Source organism: Panthera onca, chromosome B3 (assembly GCF_046562875.1).
Source record: "Panthera onca isolate mPanOnc1 chromosome B3, mPanOnc1 haplotype 2, whole genome shotgun sequence".
In the NCBI taxonomy this organism is placed as follows: Eukaryota; Metazoa; Chordata; class Mammalia; order Carnivora; family Felidae; genus Panthera; species Panthera onca.
In genome coordinates this window covers 17,051,854-17,073,065 of record NC_138344.1, presented here as the reverse complement: position 1 = coordinate 17,073,065, position 21,212 = coordinate 17,051,854, and the positions used below count along the sequence as shown (strand labels likewise).

Genomic DNA, 21,212 nt, shown 5'->3' with positions numbered 1-21,212 from the left:
AGACAGAGCGTGAGTGGGGGAAGGGCAGAAAGAGAGAGGGAGACACAGAATCCAAAGCAGGCTCCAGGCTCTGAGCTGTCGGCAGAGTCCGACACGGGGCTTGAACCCACAAACCGTGAGATCCTGGCCTGAGCCGAAGTCGGACGCTTAACCGACTGAGCCCCCCAGGCGCCCCAACATTTGCATATATTCTTAGGGAGCAGTGTCTGCAATCCCAGTAACAATTAGAACTTACCCTTCCTGAGGCAGCGGCTGCAGTTCTATCGGGTGTTTGTAACCACGGTGAAACCTGGGACCAGTTGCTTCATTTTCTTCTTCTATAAAAATCCGATTGATTATTTTATTTAGAATTCCTGTTACAGAAAGGGTGACATACTCGGCCCCTGGGCAAGGCTTCTGAGCGCCTCGATGGCAGGGACCGAAACCTTTCTCTGAGCTTCACCCGTTATCTTTCAGACCTTTTAAAAACGTCACGGAGTATGATGGCCAGGATGCCTGTGGCTCCAACAGCTGGAACATGGTAGATGTGGACCTCCCTCCCAACAAGGACGTCGAGCCTGGCATTTTACTGCATGGACTAAAGCCTTGGACGCAGTATGCTGTTTACGTCAAGGCGGTGACCCTCACCATGGTGGAGAATGACCATATCCGCGGGGCCAAGAGTGAAATCTTGTACATTCGCACCAATGCTTCAGGTATCCATGCACCATCCATCCCACATTTTTCATGAGCTCACTGTGCTTGTTTATCACAGGAACCGGTCAGCAGACCAGCAACGAGCGTGCCTATAGTTTTTCTCTACCTTGGACCAGTATGTCTTTTATGTGCCTTTCTTATCAATAGATAATGCTGTATCCTTTCTTTTCCTGGTCCCAAAACCCTAGGCTCCTCTGGTCCATTTTTCGGATTCAGTAGTGCCTTCCATCACTCACCTGCCCTGTGCCGGTGAGCCCAGGTCCTCCAGGGTGCTGGCTTGGTTTTTTTGGACGACCCAGCCAGGATCCAACCCCCTATAGCTTACCCTTCTTGTTTATTTTCCCTTTTTTTTTTTTTTTTTAAGTTTATTTTGAGAGAGAGAGAGAGAGAGAGAGAGCGAGCAGGGGAAGGGCAGAAAGACAGGGAGAGAGAGAGAATCCCAAGCAGGCTCCACGCTGTCAGTGCAGAGCCCAATGCAGGGCTCGATCCCACAAACCACAAGATGGTGACCCGAGCTGAAGTCAGGACTCAGACGCTCAACTAACTGAACCACCCAGGCACCCCCTCTTGTTTATTTTCATAGTTGAACCTCCATGCTGATTTGGTGTTCCGGGACTTTCACATGGCTCGTTGGTTTTTTGTCTTCATTCTGTAGGGACAAGGGTTCCAAGGAGGTAGATAAAATTTGGAAAACGTCAGACAGAGTATGTTGTGAACATTCCAAGTATTCACTGGTGAAAATGCTCCTCCTTTCTTTGTCTTCATTTCCTTAACCACCTCATTTCTCAACTCCAGGATCTGGAAGTAATGAAAGGAAACGTTTGTGCATTTTAGCCAAGCATATAAAACCGGCTTTGAAGTAGGAAAATGCACATCATTTCTAAAGACAATGATACATATTCTTGGATGGGAGCTGTTTTTTAAAACACCCATAAGGTAGCACAAAATATGCTGAAATGGCAGAGAGGGTGAGGGAAAGCATTGATGGGGAAGACCTTTGGCTCATGCATTGCCTGCTTTCTCCTCCCTTCCCCTGCTCCATCTCTAGGATCTCGTAAGGGGTCGCAATCATGTCACAGACCCTGAAGTGTTTAGAGAAATAAGTCTGGCACAGGCTTCTGATCCTGGGTGTGGGGCAGTGTGGCAGAGATTCAAAGGCAACAAAACAAGTTATTCTTCTTAAGGTTTGGAAGTCATTTATCGTGGACAGCTCGGGAAAAATAAGAATCTTTCCTCATTATGACAAATACTTAAGAAACCTATTCCCTTTCCCCATAGATGGAAAACTAAGCACCATACAAATTGAGCCACTTCCCTACATTTTGGCCCCTGTCCTTACAAATGGTAGGGACAGAGGGGAAACCTGGTCCTTTGCCTCTGCTTTTTTGTGACACTTATCATTGAAACATCTGGGGTAAGCTGTTTTTTCTTGAAATACTTGATTTTGGAAACCTGAAAATGGCTGAGCATTCAGTGGTTATGTTTCTCCTGGCACTAGTCACGACTTTTCCCCAAAGCATCATTCCAGACAGGTGTTCAGAACCTTGTGTATCATATTACGGGCTTTGAAGTACCCGTAAGGTCTTTGCCCCTTTGAAATTTTAAAGCGGCTTGGATGACCATGTTGTTTAAGTGACATACAGTAGAGAGTTCTCTTGCACTTGGGAAAACCCATGAAAATTGGTGTTTTCTTGTGAACCCAAGGAAAGTAAGATTTTAGTGGTCCTGGGATGCATTTGCCCTTCATACACAAGACATCTCTGAGTTTGGGTTTGGGTTTGGGTTTGGGTTTGGGTTTGGGTTTGGGAGACAATAGTAAATAAAACTTTACCAGATTATTATGCTTTGCCTATAAATCGATGTTCTTTGGCTGATAACAGTCCGATGTTTGCAGTCAGGGCTCTGTGTGTATTTGAGTTTGCAGACTGCTTCTCCTACTCCTGTCTCAGTCATTCCACTGAATGTGGTTATAGAATTGAGAGACGTGCGGGCCCTCTATCTTCACGCTTCTCACACACACTCCAGCCGTTTCCTACTTCCTCTCTCATTTTGGCATCTTGCCATGTTTATCAGAGCTCCAAAATCTCAGATGAAAGGTAAGTCAGTCCGTTTCACCTCTTACAAAACTGCCAGAGTCCAACACTTTGGAGAATGGCAGTTGCAAGCCATGAGAAAGACACGGTGCTCCAATTAGATTCGAAGTCACCCACTGTAACCCTGGTGTGGCCCCCACAACCCTGTCTCCATTTGCAGCTCGGCCCTGTTTGTTTCCACAGAGGTGACCTGAGGATAGAGACCGTACAGAGAAGCAATGGCGTTTAAATTCATACAATTTCAAAACAGGGTTCTGTTTTCATGTCACGCGTCCGCGCCCTCTCCTTCTCTGGGCCACCCCCACGGCTTCTGGTTGGTTTGCGGTGAGTTCCTGACGGCCTTTGTTCCTCTTTCCAGTTCCTTCCATTCCCCTGGATGTTCTTTCGGCATCAAACTCCTCTTCTCAGCTCATCGTGAAGTGGAACCCGCCGTCCCTGCCCAACGGCAACCTGAGTTACTACATCGTGAGGTGGCAGCGGCAGCCCCAGGACAGCTACCTTTACCGCCACAACTACTGCTCCAAAGGTGAGGACGGAGGGTGGAGGGTGGGGGGACCCGCAGCCCAGCCCCCGTCGTCTGAGCGACCCCGTGAAGCTGGCTCCATTCTCCATTAAAGGCGCTGACAGCCACCAACATCTGTGACTTGGCTTTCATTTCCGCTCCTGTTGGCCTTCTCTCTCCCGAGCAGACAAAATCCCCATCAGGAAGTATGCCGATGGCACAATTGACGTCGAGGAGGTGACCGAGAACCCCAAGACCGAAGTGTGCGGCGGAGAGAAGGGGCCTTGCTGTGCCTGCCCCAAAACCGAGGCCGAGAAGCAGGCGGAGAAGGAGGAGGCTGAGTACCGCAAAGTCTTCGAGAACTTCCTGCACAACTCCATCTTTGTGCCCAGGTACCGGCGTCCTTCGAAAACGTCCCCAGGCTGGCGCTCCCCAGGCGGGTTCTGTTGCTTTCTCTCCAGCGGGGTGGTTTGCAGAACCCCAGAGCCGTCAAGGGGGAAACAACAAAGCAAGGTGTCCATTTGGTTGAGTGGAGGGCCTGTGGAAGCCGGGTCGCCCTGGAGGGAAGGGGAGGGGGCCGAGGGCTCAGGCTGTCGGGGGCCGTTTGCGTGATGATGCCGCTGCCTCAGCCACACAGCCTCCCGCAGAGGGCAGATGGGCTCCCTTGGCTGTGGGGACAGGGAAGGGCACTCTGCAAGGCGTAGGGGAGAGCCCCTCTGGCCCATCCCACTTCTCCCTGCTGCCTCTTGAGCCTGGCTAAGGAGGAGTGACTCAAGAGGCAGAAAACCAGAGTGAGCTTTGAAAGGGGTCCAACTTCACGAGGGCGCCTGGGTGGCTTAGTCGGTTAAGCGTCTGACTTCAGCTCAGGTCGTTCATGAGTTCGAGCCCCTGCATCGGGCTCTCTGCTATCAACGTGGAGCCTGCTAGGGATCCTCTGCCTCCCCTCCCTGCTCCCCCCACTGGCTGTGTGTCTCTCTCTTTCAAAAATAAATAACCATTAAAAAATGAAAAATTTGGGTTTTTTTTTAACAATTTTATTTTACCACACTAAAAAATGGTATAAAAAAAGTGGAGGGGAGTCCAGCAGGGTAGCCCTGTGATGTCTGTGAAAGAGACGGAAACAGAGTAGTGGTCCTCGTCTCCCTCTTTCTCCTGAAAGTTTATAGTGTGGGGGTACCTGGGTGGCTTAATCGGTTGAGCGTTCAACCTCGGCTCAGGCCATGATCCCACGGTTTGTGAGTTCAAGCCCCATGTCGGGCTCTGTGCTGACAGCATAGAACCTGCTTCGGACCCTCTCCCTCACTCTCTGCCCCTCCCCCACTCATTCTGTCCCTCTCTGTCTCTCTCTCTCTGTCTCTTTCTGTGTCTCTCCTCACTCTCTCCTCTCTTTCTCAAAAATAAATAAACATTAAAAGAAATTTTTAAGAAGATCATAAAGTGGAGTTTGCCTCCTGCCTGAAATGTGGACATTGAAACTGGATTCAGACCAGTGCTGCTCCTGTGAGCTGCAGGTTCCTCGGTCCCCATAGTGCCCCAGCCTCCAGCCCCCTGCCAAGCATGTTCTCAGATCACTGTTCTTCCTGCCACCGACCCTGAGAGGCACCAGAAGCCTGTGGCTTCTGTTTATTCTGTAATTACCTTGCCCTTAAAGGCTTACTTAGGTTGTGTCAATAAAGTTGCTTTTACAGTGATTTTCTCTGTCAAGTGACCTTCCTAATGTTTGTGTAATAGTCAAAGATAGCCATCTTGCTTTGAAAAATCATGAAAATATGAAATAAAGACCTTTTAGAGTGCAGGCATCCTTTCCTTTTCAGAAGGAAGCCCTTCGTCGCTTAGTGGCTGTCTGTCCCTCCTGTGCCCTCTAGGGAGTTGTGAGAGCCCACGGTGGGTCCTCTTGACCCGCCCCGCTGCAGATGCTCCGATTTGCCTGGTAGATTATGGGGCTGCGGTTCAGGTGCTAATCCACGTTGTCTGTATGTCACGCGTAGTTCCAAGAATAAGAACGTTTGAGGAGCTCAAAGATGAGAAACTCGAATTCAGGCTTAGCGACTTCTCCAGCAGCCTAATTAATTAACAGTCTATTTGGGAGCTGGCCCCCTCTTGCCACACACCAGGGTTCCTGCCCTTGGTGACATTGCCTCTCAACATGGGCCATCTCCCCCATGCCAGCAGAGGCTCAGCTAGTGTCCCTTCCTGTGGACACAGAAGAGGGTGAATTGAGAGTGTCCCAAACAGGCTGGGCAGGAGTTCTCTTGTTTATTCTCCAGCAAAAGCTATCGGCTATGTTGCTGTCCCACTGACCTGCCAGAAGCTCAGGTTGTGAGTCCAGGCTTTGGGAAAGTTTTGCTAAAGGGCCCCGAGCTTTCAGTTTGTAGTTTCAAGGCAGTAGTTTTTTTTTTTCCCCCTCATTAGATGTGAAACACAAGATCGGGCAATGTGAAAGCAGAGTTGTGGTTGACACAGAAACGATTAATGCATCGTGCTTGTGTTGTTGAATTCAAAACTAAGTTTCTCCCGTGCCGGATTCCCCCTGATGAATGCCTGCACCCTGACATTCTCTCTCTCCTAGGACAACTCTGACCTGCTAGTCTGTCTTCTCATAGGAGGAATATAAATACCATATTTGCTTTTGGTGAGCAGCCCCAATTTATAAGAACTTCATTTTTTTTTTTAATGCCTCCTCCCGAGGGCATAAATCTGATGTCCACACAATTTGCAATAGAATTCGGGTAGAAGGAATAGTCTGTGTGGCAGAATGACTGAATCATCAGGGAAGGTTTTCTGTTTTAGAACTAAATTATCCAAAGATGATTTTTATTTCTTTTAATTCATTCTAAGAACAATCTATTGGGTGGGGGTGGGGGGGGTGCTAAAACCAGTCAAGTTAGATTTAGTATGTTACATATTGTCCAGTGTGTCCCGTATGGTTTGAAGGTTTGAAGTAGAATGGACAATAGAGTTTATAAAGTGCTTTCTGGAGTCAGTATTCGGTGGTGAATGCCTTTTATTGACCACTGCCTTCATTTTTTTTTTTAAAGTTTATTTATTTATTTTGAGAGAGAGTGGGAACATGATCAGGGGAGGGATAGAGAGAAGGAGAGACAGAATCCCAAGCAGGCTCTGTGCCATCACCACAGAGCCTGACTCCAGGCTTGAACCCACGAACCACGAGATCACAACCTGAGCTGAGATCAAGAGTCAGATGCTTAACCAACTGAGCCACCCAGGCTCCCCTGCCTTCATTTTTTAAATCACATAGTTGGGTTTCAGTAGTAAACGTTGGCAGGTGTTGAAGAGTGAAAGATTTTCCAATGGAGTAGGTTACGTGATGGAGTGGGAGTGGTTTGGAAAGCAGACGGTGATGCTGTCGGTCACACCATTTGGAAATGTGGCTGTTTACAAAGAATCATGGGCATGCCATTCTGCTTGTGCCATACCTTGTCTTCCTGATAATGTCCCATGTGGCCTCCCTTCCCCCAGTCCCTAACTTAGTGCCATTAGTAAGAGCTCTGCAGTCTCCAAAAGTGTGGTGTTTAGAAATCAGCTTGACTGAACTTCATGGTGTAATCCCAGGTAAATGGGGATGGGCTGCAGGAGGGGTTTGGGCACAGGATTATTTGCAGTGGATTAAGCCCAGGCAACTTCTTTCTTACAGATGTAATTGGGTGTTGTGTTGGTTTTATGTGTTGCATTGGTTTTGAAGAGAATGTAGGACGTTAGTTCTGGTAGGTTCAAAAAAGGTCTCCCTAGTAATTAACGTAGTTTCTTGTGTGCTTCTGTTCCAGGAAGGTTGGCTGGTATGCAGGTTGTGAGGACAGGAGATTATCCGCCTCGTTTCCTAATCTTTCCTCCCCCAGTATTATGAAAGTAAATGCAGTGGGGCCATGAGTACACGGCCTGACCCCGCGGTTCTCTGCCTGGCGGAAGGAGTCTATCTGGGTTGAACAGTTCGTGTTTGGGTGGGGCCTAGTGGGTCACTGCACAAGAGTGGTGATGGCATTTGGGCCGGGCGGACTGGGGAGCCAGAGGCCCTTTCCCCAAGCGCCCTGCTTTTCCTTTCCAAGTTTTTCACTTCATGGCAAATAAGGACCCACAGGAAGCCTGCTGCATGGCAGTGAGAGCATGAATGGCTTCCCAGGTGCCCTGTCTCCCTGTGGGCCTTCCGCTTTCTCCCCTACATGAGAACTGATGAGCATTCCTGTCTTCTGTTCTTTCTCCTTGCCTTGGACTCTTAGTTTTCTTCCAGATGAGATTTGTTCTGTTTGCTCCCCGCCCTTTGCCCGTGCACAGGATAAGTGATGCCTGCTGACAGCCTCCGTATGGAACGGACAGCACCCTCTTCCCCACCGTTTCCGGTGGCTGACCTGAGGGTGGCTGTTTCTTGTCTGGGTGTTTACTTTCATGTTCTGTTGCTGTTGGTTCCTGTAAACGCTAGGAGCTTCTTTTTAAGGCTTTTTGGGGGAGGGGTGCCTGGGTGGCTCAGTCAGCTAAGCGTCCCACTTCAGCTCAGGGCATAATCTTGTGGCTCATGAGCCCCGTGTTTTGTTCTGGCTGACAGCTCAGAGCCTGGAGCCTGCCTCAGATTCTGTGTCCCCCTCTCTCTCTGCCTGACCCTCCCTCCCTCCCTCCCTCTCTCTCTTTCTCTCTCTTTCTCTCTCTCTCTCTCTCTCTCTCTCTCTCTCTCTCTCTCTCTCTTTCTCAAAAATAAACACTAAGGTTTCTTGGGAGAGCCCAAAACCATTTTTTTCATACCACCCCCCCCCCCACCCTGCAACGCCAGCTGCTTGGACCGTTTGTCTGCCCTTTGGGGTGTAGACATTCTTTTCTTTTGATTTGTCTTTTGCTGTCCTGTGCTTTGTGTAGCTGTTGTTCTAAGCCCTAGTCAAGTCCATGGCGGTGACTCTGCCCCTGTTAAAGCAGAGCCTTGGAGAGGCCATAGGAGGTCACTGCTGAGTGGGAGGCAAAACCAGGCTGGAAAGACCTCCAGGAGTGTGAGAAATAGAGACAATGGAGTCTCAGAGGAAAGGGGGGTTCAGCGGGAGCCCCAGAGGGAAGGGTCAGGGGGTCCAAGCAAGGGCTCGCTGCCTGGTATCTTTATTTCCACAGTCAAAGGGAGCCGGCGAAGCTACCACCACAGGCCTTTGAACCCCCTCTGCCCCCTCCCACCTCACCCCCTAATAAACCTTGGTGTGGCCAGCAAGTTGGTCACTGTTAATGTTTAACCATAAGGTCTGTGGACCAAGGAACATGGACATTGTGATGAAACAGCCAGGATACTGCAGAGCCAGGAATGGCTGAGACCTTTGTTTGCCTCTAGGTACAGTTGAGTCACTACTCTGGGAGCCAGGGGGGCAGTTTGTGTGCCGATTCTGAGGTTTGCAGAGTAGAGAAAGCAAAATAAATAACGGAGGAAATCCCCATATTACTTGTTGGTTCTCATCCAAAGGGGCTGAATAGTTCCTTTCATCCAAAGTGAAGATTTTTCTTTTCTTTCCGGTACTCTAACCCAAGTCATAGAAAGGACCAAAGAGGCAGAAGCACTTACCAGCCAAGTTTCTCTCTTCCTGACAGACCTGAAAGGAAGCGGAGAGATGTCACACAAGTCACCAACACCACCATGTCCAGCCGAAGCAGGAACATCACGGTGGCAGACACCTATAATATCACAGACCCCGAAGAGCTCGAGACAGAATACCCTTTCTTTGAGAGCAGAGTGGATAACAAGGAGAGAACTGTGATCTCCAACCTCCGGCCTTTCACTTTGTACCGCATTGACATCCACAGCTGTAACCACGAGGCTGAGAAGCTGGGCTGCAGCGCCTCCAACTTTGTCTTTGCAAGAACCATGCCTGCAGGTACAGTGTGATCCGACTCGCCCCGCTCCTGACTCACTCACAGCCCAGTGGAGAAGCCTGTGTTTTGTGGACACAGAGTCGAACACCCCGGGCGATGACCCTTAGTCTCCATCCTGCTCATTAAAGAACGGTGGTCATGTAGGCAAGCATGGTAGACCAGGAGCTCAGGGAAGGGAGTCTGTCTGCTCCTAATGACATCGCCTCCATCCCAGCCTGTCTATACAAAGTACTCAGGAACAGGGAGCTCCCTTCAGGGTCAACTCTCTTCCTCCCCCTTGGTGCCTCGTGCATTCCCGCGGCCCTTTTCCCCATCTGTGCACAGGGAAATTTGCGCGGTCCCTCCTGAGTTCTGGGGTCCGGTGGAATCAGTTAACTGCCTTGACTCAGAGTGACTGTCGCTTCTCAAGGTCAACCGCTGGAGTAGCCTTTAGTCCTCCTATTTGGTCTTTGTGTTCCCCTTGGAAGTTAGAAGCTGCCTGTTACTCAGACTGCCATCCATCTTTAAGGACAGGGGGCGCCTGGATGGCTCAGTCAGTTACGCATCTGACTCTTGATTTCGGCTCAGGTCTTAATCTCACAGTTCATGAGATTGAGCCCCATGTCCGGCTCTGCACTGACAGTACAGAGCCTGCTTGGGATTTTCTCTTTCTGCATTTCTCTCTCAAAATAGGTAAATAAGTTTCTTAAAAAAGGAGAGGTGAACTGCCCAGTTCTCTTTCCTGCCAGGACAGCAGGTGGTAGAAGGAGCCCAGAAGTACTGGAGTCTAGCAGGGGGGCCCAGTCCTGGGGCTCACATGCAGCACGTCTCGAAGCAGCTGTCAGCCTCCCTGGCCTCAGTTTCCCCACCCTTCCAGGAGAGCCCCAGAGCAGCTCATTTCTCAGAGCCCTCGCCAGCTGTAACTTGCAGTGACTCCTGCTCACCACTTGCCTTACTGCTTTAGCAAGAGAGCAAACGCCCAGCCTTCCCTGGCGGCTGGACGAGTTGATGGTGGCTGTGAGGGCTGGGTCCCAGCACGAGCTTCCCAGCGGCTTCCTCAACAGGCCCGGCTTGCGGGCCGTCCTTCATGCCCGCATAAAAAAGATGTGTTTGCCGTGTGCAGATGCAGACTCGGAAGGTTCCGCATCGCGGCCTGGAGGCTTGCTGCTGCCTCCTCTGCTTGCAAGGCGCTTTTTTTTTTTTTTTAATATTTTTTTTTAACGTTTATTTATTTTTGAGACAGAGAGAGACAGAGCACGAACGGGGGAGGGTCAGAGAGAGAGGGAGACACAGAATCTGAAACAGGCTCCAGGCTCTGAGCAGTCAGCACAGAGCCCAACGCGGGGCTCCAACTCACATACTGCGAGATCGTGACCTGAGCCGAAGTCGGACGCTTAACCGACTGAGCCACCCAGGCGTGCAAGGCGCCTTTTTGATGCTGCTTCTGTTCTGCAGCATCGCATAGGTTCCTTTCTCCCGAGATAGCAGGCTTTTTTTGGGGGGCGGGGAGTCTGAGGGGAGGGAAGGGACCGTGGCATCTTGAGCCCCACAGGTCATTAGATTGCTTGGGTTCCAAACCCAGTGTGATGTATGAGCACCCAGCTTCGGAGGAACCTGTGTGGCCACCGCCCTCAGCCCTGCAGGCACAGCCTGGGGGGAGGGGATTCTTAGGTTAGCCTCCACCCCACCCCCACCGAGGGGTACCCGAATCTGACTTTCTCGCTTGTTTAAATTGTTGTGCAGAAGGAGCAGACGACATTCCTGGGCCGGTGACCTGGGAGTCAAGGCCTGAAAACTCCATCTTTTTAAAGTGGCCGGAACCTGAGAATCCCAATGGACTGATTCTAATGTATGAAATAAAATATGGATCACAAATCGAGGTAAGCGTGGGGCGGTGGTCTGTACCTGCGGTCCATTCCAGTCGATGCTTCCATTCCAGTCGATGGCACAGGTCGCCTCCTGGTTAGCCAAGGACTTAACCCCATAACCCACAGAGACAAGTCAGCGAGGATTTAGGTCTTTCTGCTGCCCCGCACTCTGCCCAGAGCACTCAGAATATGCGAGGAGGTGGGCTTGTTTTCGCCCTTAAGAAACTATCCCCCTTGCAGAAAGCGATCTTCTGGCACAGAATAGATTGGTTTCAGTAACCCTTAATCTTTCTGCAGCTCTTTTTGATTACAAAGAAAGAAAGAAAGAAAAGTTCGTTTAGAACTTGGGTGTGTGTATGGTCACTGGAAGACGGCCATTCAACACTGGGTTCCTTTCCTGTTCTTGCACATCGGGATCACTGTTGGGTGGGATGTGAGACACTGGGTAGCAAGAGGCACCCATTTCTCACGTGCTCGTGGGGAGTTGGCACCTATGTTTTTTTCCCCCAGGATCAGCGGGAATGTGTATCCAGACAGGAGTACCGGAAGTATGGAGGCGCCAAGCTTAACCGGCTCAACCCGGGGAACTATACGGCCCGGATCCAGGCCACCTCTCTCTCTGGAAATGGGTCGTGGACGGATCCTGTGTTCTTCTACGTCCCCGCCAAAAGTAAGGCTTGCGGAGGGAGTAGCTGGGAACCCCAAAAGCAGGCTGGGCCGGGACCAGGGAAGCCTGGGCTGTCGGGCCCTCTGACTTTCTGATTCCATGTTGGAGCCGAGTTGGGCACATCTCAGAAGGGTCGTGCTTCTGCCAGCAACTCGTTTGGGAGCTCCAGCTGGGCTGCCGCCGCTGTTGAGGGTTCCTACCTCTCTTGTGGGGCAGGGAGAGGGTCAGAGCCCCTTTCCAGGGAGGCCTTTTGAGGGGGCCTTTGCTTCCAACGTGTTTAATGTCCAAAGCATTTTTACAAAGTGCTGAGTTGACCATTCTGCCCCTTGTCCAGTTAGGGCTGCTAGTTAGGTCTCAGATTCAGGACTTCGAATCCTAAAGGGTGACAGAAATCTGGGGGCCTCCAGGCCAGCCTGTTCAGGAGAGGAGTCCTTGTGGTAGCATCACAGGCCTTGTCCCCTTCCCTGCCTGCCAGTAAACTACAGATGTACTTTGAAAGCACAAACACATGCAGAATGTGCCCAGTGTTCGCCGGCTGGCACCCAGACTGGGCCATGTTGTGATTTTATGCTCAAACCGTTGACAAGACAGAATTCTTAGAAGGCCGTTCTAGACAAGGATTTCAGATTTTAAAACTGAGTTTTGTAAAATGTGTAGGTACACCAAGGGCCCTATGGTTGGTTCGCCAAGAAAATGCAGTATTTTCTGTGGTGACATAAATATTCCTTATCATTTCCATATTGAGTTTCTCTTTCTAATTAGGAACCCGGTTTTTTTTTAAGATTATTTCACGTTCAGTTATTGGGGTCAAATTTGGCATAACACTGCTCCTTACTGCCCCACATGGAAGCACAGACCCACCTTGCTTACTGGTGCTACTTTTGGGTCCAGTGGATGGTCCCCACCTCCCTGGTCCCTCCTAGTATCCACCTCTGTGCTGCCCTGATTTGCTGTCTGAGGTTTTTATTTTTATTTTTTTTTAATTTTTTAATGTTTTATTTATTTTTGACAGACAGAGGGCGAGCGGAAGACAGGCAGAGAGAGAGGGAGACACAGAATCTAAAATAGGTTCTGGGCTCTGAGCTGTCAGCACAGAGCCCCATGCGGGGCTTGAACTTATAAGCCATGAGATCATGACCTGAGCCAAAGTTGGACGCCACTCAGGCGCCCCGAGTTTTTAAGTTCTGGACTTCAGCCATTCCGGCAGTCCACCTGGTTAGTGCCTAATAGCCAAAGACAGGTATTTGAAAATCCTAATAGTACAAATATCAGAAGAAGAATGGAGTGAATAGAACTGCAGACCTCAAGGTAGCATTTTTATGAGCCTGGCCCTGTGCCTGAGTTCAAGTTTTAGGGGTAAACAGCTGAGGCAGGTTATTCCATCAACTAAAGTAGTCTGAACTCCCCATGGGGTCCACTTACCCTGCTCTTACCAGTGTGCCTGTGCCACCCGGTCCAGTGCTAGAACCTTCACCATAGTTCTGTCTAGAGTAGCATCTAGCTTCCTCTTCTCCCCTCCCCTCTCCTCATCCCTTAGGAACAAGAGCCTCGGTTTAGGGGTCGGTCGAGCATCAGGCTACGACCTTTGAAATAGCAGCTCTGACTTACCTTCAGAGAAGTCGAGGCCCTCTGTGCCATGGCTACCCCATCTTTAACCCTGTGAGTGCTAGGTTCCCACTGGAAACCAGGAGTCCCTCTGATGGACTCTTTCCAGCAGAAGTTGACATCTACTGCAGGAAAATTAAATCTGCATGCCTGCTTTGCTGCTGGGAGGTTTGTCCTCATGTCAGACAAGACTCTCCTGTCCTAGTGCAGTGTCTCTTCCTCCTGTTTAATCCTCAGAGGAGACAGAAGGTTTACAAAAAGGCTTTCTGGCAACTGCTGTCCTTTAAGGAGCCCTTCATGTGCTTGAAAACTATTAAATTACTCTCCAGACTTTTCTTCTCCAGACTAAATAATCTCTGGTCTTTTGGCCCTTTCTTGTAGCCCCAGTCTCAGAGACCAATTTTCTACCCGTCTAATCATTTTGTTCTTCTCTGGCTGTGTTCCCGTTTGTCCACGTCCCCGTTGAAATGTGGGACTCAGAAAGAACACGGTACAGCCTGACCGGTAGTATCAGTGATACAAATATAAGAAATAGTCCTCAGGAAGAAAAACTAAAACCCTACTGGCTTCCCAAAGGCAGTGATAACTTGAGAGTATTTTCAAGAATTGGAAAATGCAGGAGACTGAATCCATTTCTGAGAGCTATCTGATAAAAAATGTCTTTAACTTTTTTTTTATTTTAGAGAGAGCATGAGCAGGGGGAGGGGGGCAGAGAGAGAGAGAGAATCTTAAGCAGGCTCCATGCTCAGCGCAGAGCCCAACACCAGGCTCAATTCCATGACCTCGGGATCATGAGCTGAAATCAAGAGTCGGACACTCACCCGACTGAGCCACCCAGATGCCCCCAAAATGTCTTTAATTTTAAAAGCACAATAGCTTGGGGCTCCTGGGTGGCTCAGTCAGTTAAGCATCCAACTTTGGCTCAGGTCATGGTCTCACTGTTGTGAGTTCAAGCCCCGCGTCAGGCTCTGTGCTGACAGCTCAGAGCCTGGAGCCTGCTTCGGGTTCTGTGTCTCCCTCTCTGTCTGCCCCTCCCCTGCCCGCGTACCTCAAACTCAAACCAAAATCACAGCTGCTACCCTCAGAGTATCTCTCTGGCCTCTGTTCCCAAGGTCAGTGAGTGGCACCATAATCCATGCCCCACCCAAGCCTGGACCGTTACAGCCATTCCCCACCTTTTCTTTCTCCCCAGCCACCCACTTCTCATTCAGCAACCCCCACCCCCCGCCCCCTGTCACACTGATTTAGCCTCTCGTGTGCGACTGAAATCCAACCCCCGTTGCCACCACTTCAGGTGCTTGCTTTTTGGGGCAGCTCTGAGCTGTGGGTACAGGAAGCGTGTACCCTCCCAATCCCAGGACCATGGCTTACCTGCTCCCTGTGTGACCCTTGGGGAGTTCAGGTCACCTCTGGGAGTCTTCTTCTATAGAAAAGGACCAGTGGTCTCTTTGTGAGGTCTGGGCTAGATAACGCAGCACAAACCAAGGTCCCTGCCCCCTGGCCCAGCCCCTCCAGGACCCGCAGTGCCTCCTCCATGCTGCCAGCCCGCTGCAGGCTGGCCTCACGCACAGCCATCTCTCCAGACGCACATCTGATCGGTTCACTGCGGGGCCTGAGAGCTCACACTGGCTGCCTTTCGTCTGCAGAATGAGGTTCAAACTGCTCAGCTTGAACAGGCCCCTTGGAAACCAGTCTCCAGTATCCTTTCCAGCCGTTCCTCTGCACTTGGAAGGCTTCCCCTGGCTCCCTTCTCGCCTCTCCCTTCCTCTCTGCATCCCTGCAGTGTGTGTAGCCCACTTTTTTCGGCTCTTGTGCTACCTGTGGACACACTCATCTCCCGCATCCAGGAGAATCTTCCAGAGCATGCGTCAGCATCCCCAGTGTCCAGCCTGGCTCCTGTCATATGAGGGCTGGTGACAGTGGGGAGCAGGTGTTTCGGTCAAGCTTGTAATTAGACCCAAACATTTAGGGAGAATTCAGAGCAATTTCGGCAAGGGGTGCCATCGAGTTAGTTGTGGTTTTTGGGGGGGTTTTTTGTTTTGTTTTTTGTTTTCTTTTTAATTGTCTGTGAAACTGTCTTAACAGGTAAAGTTCAAGGCACCCAGGTGGCTCAGTCAAATGTCTGACTCTTGACTTCAGCTCAGGTCATGATCTCACAGTTCATGGGAGCCAGCCCCGAGTTGGTCTCTGCACTGACAGTGAGGAGCCTGCCTGGGATTCTGTCTCTCCCTTTCTCTCTACCCCCCTCCTGCTCACACACACGCACTTTCTCTGTCTCTTTCTCTCAAAATAAATAAACATTTGAAAAAATTATCTTAGGGGAAAAAAAGGGGGCACCTGGGTGGCTCAGTTGGTTAAGCATCCGACTTCAGTTCAGGTCATGATCTTATAGTTCGTGGGTTCAAGCCCCACATCGGGCTGTGTACTGACAGCTCAGAACCTGGAGCCTGCTTCGGATTCTGTGTCTTTCTCTCTGTGCCCCTCCCCGGCTTGCATTCTCTCTCTCTCTCTCTCTCTCTCTCTCTCTCTCTCTCTCTCAAAAATAAACATTAAAAAAAATTCTTCTTAAATAAAAACAAGCATCAGTACCACTTGAGCACTATTTATGTAAAACTCTATTCATTTTATTTTAGCAAATTTATTTATATATATATGTATGTATACGTATATGTATGTATACATTAACAGTCATTGAATTGCATACAAATATTATTTCACTTGAGCCCACCATTTGAACTATTATTTCAGAATACACTGTACTTTTTAAAAAAATATTTACTTATTTTTAGTCGAAAGATAGCACATGAGTGGGGGAAGGGCAGAGAGAGGGGGACAGAAGATCTGAAGCAGGCTCTGTACTGACAGCAGAGAGCCTGATGTGGAGCTTCAAACTCACAAACCATGAGATCATGACCTGAGCCAAAGTCAGACGCTTAACCACTTGAGCTCAACACCCGGGTGCCCCGGGAATACACTGTACTTCAAAAATGACTATACTCCTCAGTACACACTTACTTTATCTCCACCCCCACTGCCCCCCAGATAACTCCGGGGTTTTTGCTGTGTCCTATCCAATACCATTTACCTTCAGAATTCCTAGTTTGTGATAGGGCAGTCAAGGAATTTTGGGGGATTTTTTTTTTTCATATTTCCAGCTTAAAAAAAAAAAAAAAGAGGACCAGCTTGTTCACCCAGTGATATTTTATCATTTCCCTTGTCTCGGCAGTAACATATGAAAATTTCATCCACCTGATCATCGCTCTGCCTGTTGCCGTCCTGCTGATAGTGGGGGGACTGGTTATCATGTTGTACGTCTTCCACAGAAAAAGGTGAGAGCCTCCGGGAAAAGCTCAGACACTTTTTGTGGCTGTGCGCTCTGATGATTTGAACCTGAGTTCAGGTACGCGATTTGAGGATTTTGAGGAAATACCCCATGGGTCGGGAAACCTGATTTTCCAATCAGTGCTCTTCACAGGAAAAGGGAACGTTTCCTAACGAGTCAGTGACAACAGAAAATATATCTCGGGCCGGTAGGGTTTGTCCCCTTGCTGGTTGCACCCTCAGATACCGCTGCTTATGCAGAGATTTTCCAAACCCAGTGTCCCAGCCTTTTCTATCCAGTAGACCTTTCAATTTCCAATGAAGTAAAGAAACAGTTGTTTGTTTTTGGTTTTTTGTTTTTTTCTTAATTTGGGGGAGAGCGAAAGTAGGGGAGTGGCAGAGAGAGGAGGGCAGACAGAGGATCTGAAGTGGGCTCTGTGTGGACAGAGCAGAACCAGAGGTGGGGCTTGAACTCACGAACCATGAGATCATGACCCTGAGCCAAAGTCAGACGCCCAATCGACAGAGCCACCCGGGTGCCCCAAGAAACAAATGTTTCTTACGAGGCTTTCATCCAAGACCACTGAGGAAGCCCAGAGCCCTGTTAGCAGATGTCTTCGGCTCCAGGCAGATGGGGGAGTGTAGGTGAGGGTCTGCAGGCAGTAGGTGCCCCTTGCTCCCTTCCTCCTGATACTTAAAACAGGATAAATAAAGCTGATAGAGCAAAGATGAGATGTGTGCACGTCGGGTTTTTTTTAACCTGAATTTTTTCCTTCTTACAGAAATAACAGCAGACTGGGGAATGGAGTGCTGTATGCTTCGGTGAACCCAGAGTACTTCAGTGCCGCAGATGGTAAGCAGCTAAGCTCCGGGCACTGCCTGGACCCAGTCAGGTCCCAGACTGGGGAGCTTTCAGGAGTGCGGCTAATTTAGGGAGAAGAGGTTTGCGTCATTTGACGTAACTTTGGCTTCAAATACGTCGTCATTAACACTTTCTTTAAATTTTTATTATTTTTTTTAAGTTAATTTATTTTGAGAGAGAGAGAAAGAGCGAGTAGGGGAGGGGCAGAGGGAGGGGGGGAGAGAGAGAGAGAGAGAGAGAGAGAGAGAGAATCCCAAGCAGGCTCTGAGCTGTCAGCGCAGAGCTCATCGCAGGGCTTGAACTCACAAACCGTGAGATCGTGACCTGAGCCAAAGTCAGACGCTTACTGGACTGAGTCACCCAGGTGCCCCGCCCCCTTTCTCTTTTAAATCAAAGTTTTTAGCAGTTCACTGAATATGTCGAAAATTCTGGGACTGTATGGAATGCCCCCAAAGAAAAACAGTCTTCAGAGACAACTGGTCCCCACAGTTGTCAATTTACTTAATTGCCTGAGATTTTATGCTAGGATGACAAAAGTTGTTTAATTGTTGACATCTAGTCAGAGGATACGCTACAGCTGACCAAATAGTTCCTTTAAACCTGTTTCAGCCTGAGTTTCGTATCGCTATGATGGTCTTTGATCACTCATGGCTTCTCTGCATTTTTCTGTCTTGGAGTTTTTCTGCTCATTCCCTCCTGACCGGGCTTCTATGACTTATACCCTCACGGCCCATTCACATACCCTTGGGTAATAACTCATGAGGTCCATTTAGTTAAGTGACTGAGGTCTGACTTGGCAGTTGGGTTCTATTCGATGGTTATTTCGTTTTTTCCTTATTTACTGTCTCTTCTCCCTATTGTGCTTGAATCCAAACCTTTATAAGTAAGTCCAGGCCGGGCACTGGTCCTGGGGTCTAGTGATACCGGCACTTGCCGGGGGCTTTTACGAACGCTGTTCCCTTTGATCCCTGTGTCCCGGTAAGGTGGCTTTTCTTATGCCCGCCTGTCTGTAGGTGAGGCGCTGAGGTTCAGAGGACACATGTGCATAACTAGGTGGTTGAGAAGTCAGGATGACATGGTCTCTGGCATCTTGTCGACCGCAGGGAAGCTGACCCACAGGAGGAGCTGGCTTGGGTCCACCAGATAAGCCAATGAGTACATGAATTCAGGGAGGTGTGTTTAGAAACAGTGTGTGCCTCCTTCTTGCTTCAGGTGAAGTGAAAGTTGGTGTGTAGAACGTGTGAAATGGAGTTGTGATTATTCTGATCGATTACCCTGAGTAAATGGAAAACATAAGAAAACACACTGACGCTTTAAAAGCACTGTATAAATGTGTAAAGTTTTGTTATGATTTCTCTAATAATTTCTAATTCAGTTCTGTTTACAGCAAAGCCGATCAACAGCAGCCTCCCCTGAATGGGAATCAAGTGCAGAATAAGGACATTCTTCCTGATTCTATAGACGTCTCACAAAGTTGTATTTTTTAATGTCTTTATTTTATTTTTATTTTGAGAAAGAACGAACAGAGGAGGGGCAGAGAGAGAGAGGGAGAGAGAATCTCAAGCAGGCTCCACACTGTCAGCACAGAGCCTGATGCAGGGCTTGACCCCGTGAACTGTGAGATTGTGACCTGAGCCGAAATCAAGAGTGGGACGCCTAAACAACTAAGCCAGCCAGGTGCCCCACAAAGCTGTACTTTTAATAGGCATGTAGGTATGTGTGTACATATACATACACATGTACACACACACATATTTCTATACTCCTTTATGTAATGTATGTATGTATATAAGACATAGAGAACATTCTGGAAGGATACACACCAAATTTAAAATAGTAGTTACTTGTGGAAAGTATCTTTTTCTTTATTAAAAAAAAAAAGCAAAAAGATTTTTATGCATTGCTTATATAATTAATAGCTTTTTTTTTTTTTTAAGTCAGATAAGGTAAGGAGTCATCACACACTTAATGGAATTTATGAGGGAAATGCAAGGCCACTTTCCTTCTCTGTAGAGGTGGAATAAGGCTATTCCAGAGAATTTGCTCTGCTTTGAAATAAAGCACAGAAGACTGGCATTTTGTCATTTTGACTATGAAGTGTCCAGGAAGCTTAGAAAGAGCATTAATACAATAATATCAGACTCTAAGGGTGATTTGAATGCAAATTTTATATCTTTCCAGAACTACTTTCATAATATGCCTTGATTCGCCTTTAAAAATAAAATAAAAACCCAACGCACTGTCACCCAGGCCAACAACAGGTAGGAACACGGTCACCTCATTTGAACTTAATTTATTCGGCCATTTGACAAGCACCTTATAGCTAGTCTCCTCGAGGGGCGACAAAATGACATTGCAGTTCGAAAATGCTTTAAAAACTTCTTTCTCCAGAAGCTATTCTGCACGTCACCATTCTCCAGAATATACCGAAAATCCCCTCTAGGGAAGTGCTGATAACATTGTGCACATAACCCGTTGCCGGCTGGCGGGGCTTAGGACCTGCTGGCTCGAGTCAGAGCTGCTGGGTTGAATTTAGAGAAAGAGATTGCAAGTATTGACTTCAGGGACCTCCCAAGGAAGGAATGGGATTGGTTTTAACTCCGTGTTTTATGGTGTGCTACAGAGTTAATTCTGATTAAAAGCAAGCCCGGATTTTCGGAGATAAACGGATACAGGCGGTTTCTCTTTATACTTTCTGAGGGGTATCGTGAAGAGTCTTATCTACTGGCTTGTCTTACATACTTTCTCTCCTAAGCAAGCCTCAGCCTCTTCTTAGGGGCCGTATAACATCTAAGCCACATAGAAGGTAGACTCCCGTTTACGAAATTCCTAAACTACATATGTAATGGGAAATACAAAAGTGCATATGAGAGAAAATTCTAGATTGATGAACATAGGCCATATTGGACACTCCTCAGTGGCGTAAGTTGGTGGGATCTCCTGGGCCTAATTTATAGACGTCTTTCCTTCCAGGCATAAAAGTACAGGAGACCCAGTGGTGTTGGAATACAGCTGCCAGCCACTGCTTCTCCCACATCCAGCCGTAAGAGCAAGGTTAACGTCCAAAAGCATACAAGCAAACACAGATGCCATCGCAGCTCCCCAGTCCTGCATTTCTGAGCCGGGACCCCTTCCTGGTATACAGTGGAGCCTGCTGGGAATCCCCCTCTCTGGCAAGGACAGAAGCACACACAGCATTAGAAGGATGTCCTTATAACTGAAATTTCTTAGGGAGGTAATGGAACAGGTCACAGTTTTCTTTTTCTTTTTCATTTTCATTCTGCCCATCTGAGTTGTGGGATGGATCCTCTGTATTGTTTTCTTTTCTTTCTTACCTCCCTTCTCCCTTTTCCTCTTTCTTTCTCCTTCCTGCCTGCCTGGAATTACTTCTTTGTTTTCTTAAACCAGATTGACTGAAAGCCTTGGCTGGAGAAGTCATGTTCAGGCTCTGTCTTACCATGTCCCACCTCCCAGCCCCTCAACCCAGTTGTGGGCGGTCCCTGAGTTCATGGAACTCAGGCCAGGGCCCTGGGGAGACCCCTGTGCTCATCAGCTGTCCCTCCACCTTGCTCACCACTGATGGTCCTTGGTGCCAGAGTTCAGCAGCTTCTGTTCCTATATAGACACCCCAGGGGCTTCAGTGAGGCTGGAGACACTTGTCTAAACTAGAATAGTGCTACCAATAGAAATAGAAGGCCAGTCCCATATGTAACCACAAGTTTTTCTAATAACCACGTTTAAAAAAGTATAAAAGAAACAGGTGAGG

The 21,212-nt window shown here is 48.6% G+C and overlaps 1 protein-coding gene across 2 annotated transcripts in view; it reads left to right on the top strand.

Annotated features, from left to right (window-relative positions):
- Positions 1 to 21,212, top strand: part of IGF1R (insulin like growth factor 1 receptor) — a 307,717-nt gene that overhangs the window by 253,736 nt on the left and 32,769 nt on the right. For both annotated transcript variants that reach the window (XM_078448958.2, XM_078448959.2), the window contains exons 8-15: positions 457 to 695; positions 3,148 to 3,315; positions 3,479 to 3,683; positions 8,863 to 9,146; positions 10,867 to 11,003; positions 11,502 to 11,661; positions 16,490 to 16,592; positions 17,367 to 17,437. In XM_078448958.2, coding sequence (XP_078305084.1) covers positions 457 to 695; positions 3,148 to 3,315; positions 3,479 to 3,683; positions 8,863 to 9,146; positions 10,867 to 11,003; positions 11,502 to 11,661; positions 16,490 to 16,592; positions 17,367 to 17,437 — 1,367 coding nt within the window. The remainder of the gene's footprint in view (positions 1 to 456; positions 696 to 3,147; positions 3,316 to 3,478; positions 3,684 to 8,862; positions 9,147 to 10,866; positions 11,004 to 11,501; positions 11,662 to 16,489; positions 16,593 to 17,366; positions 17,438 to 21,212) is intronic.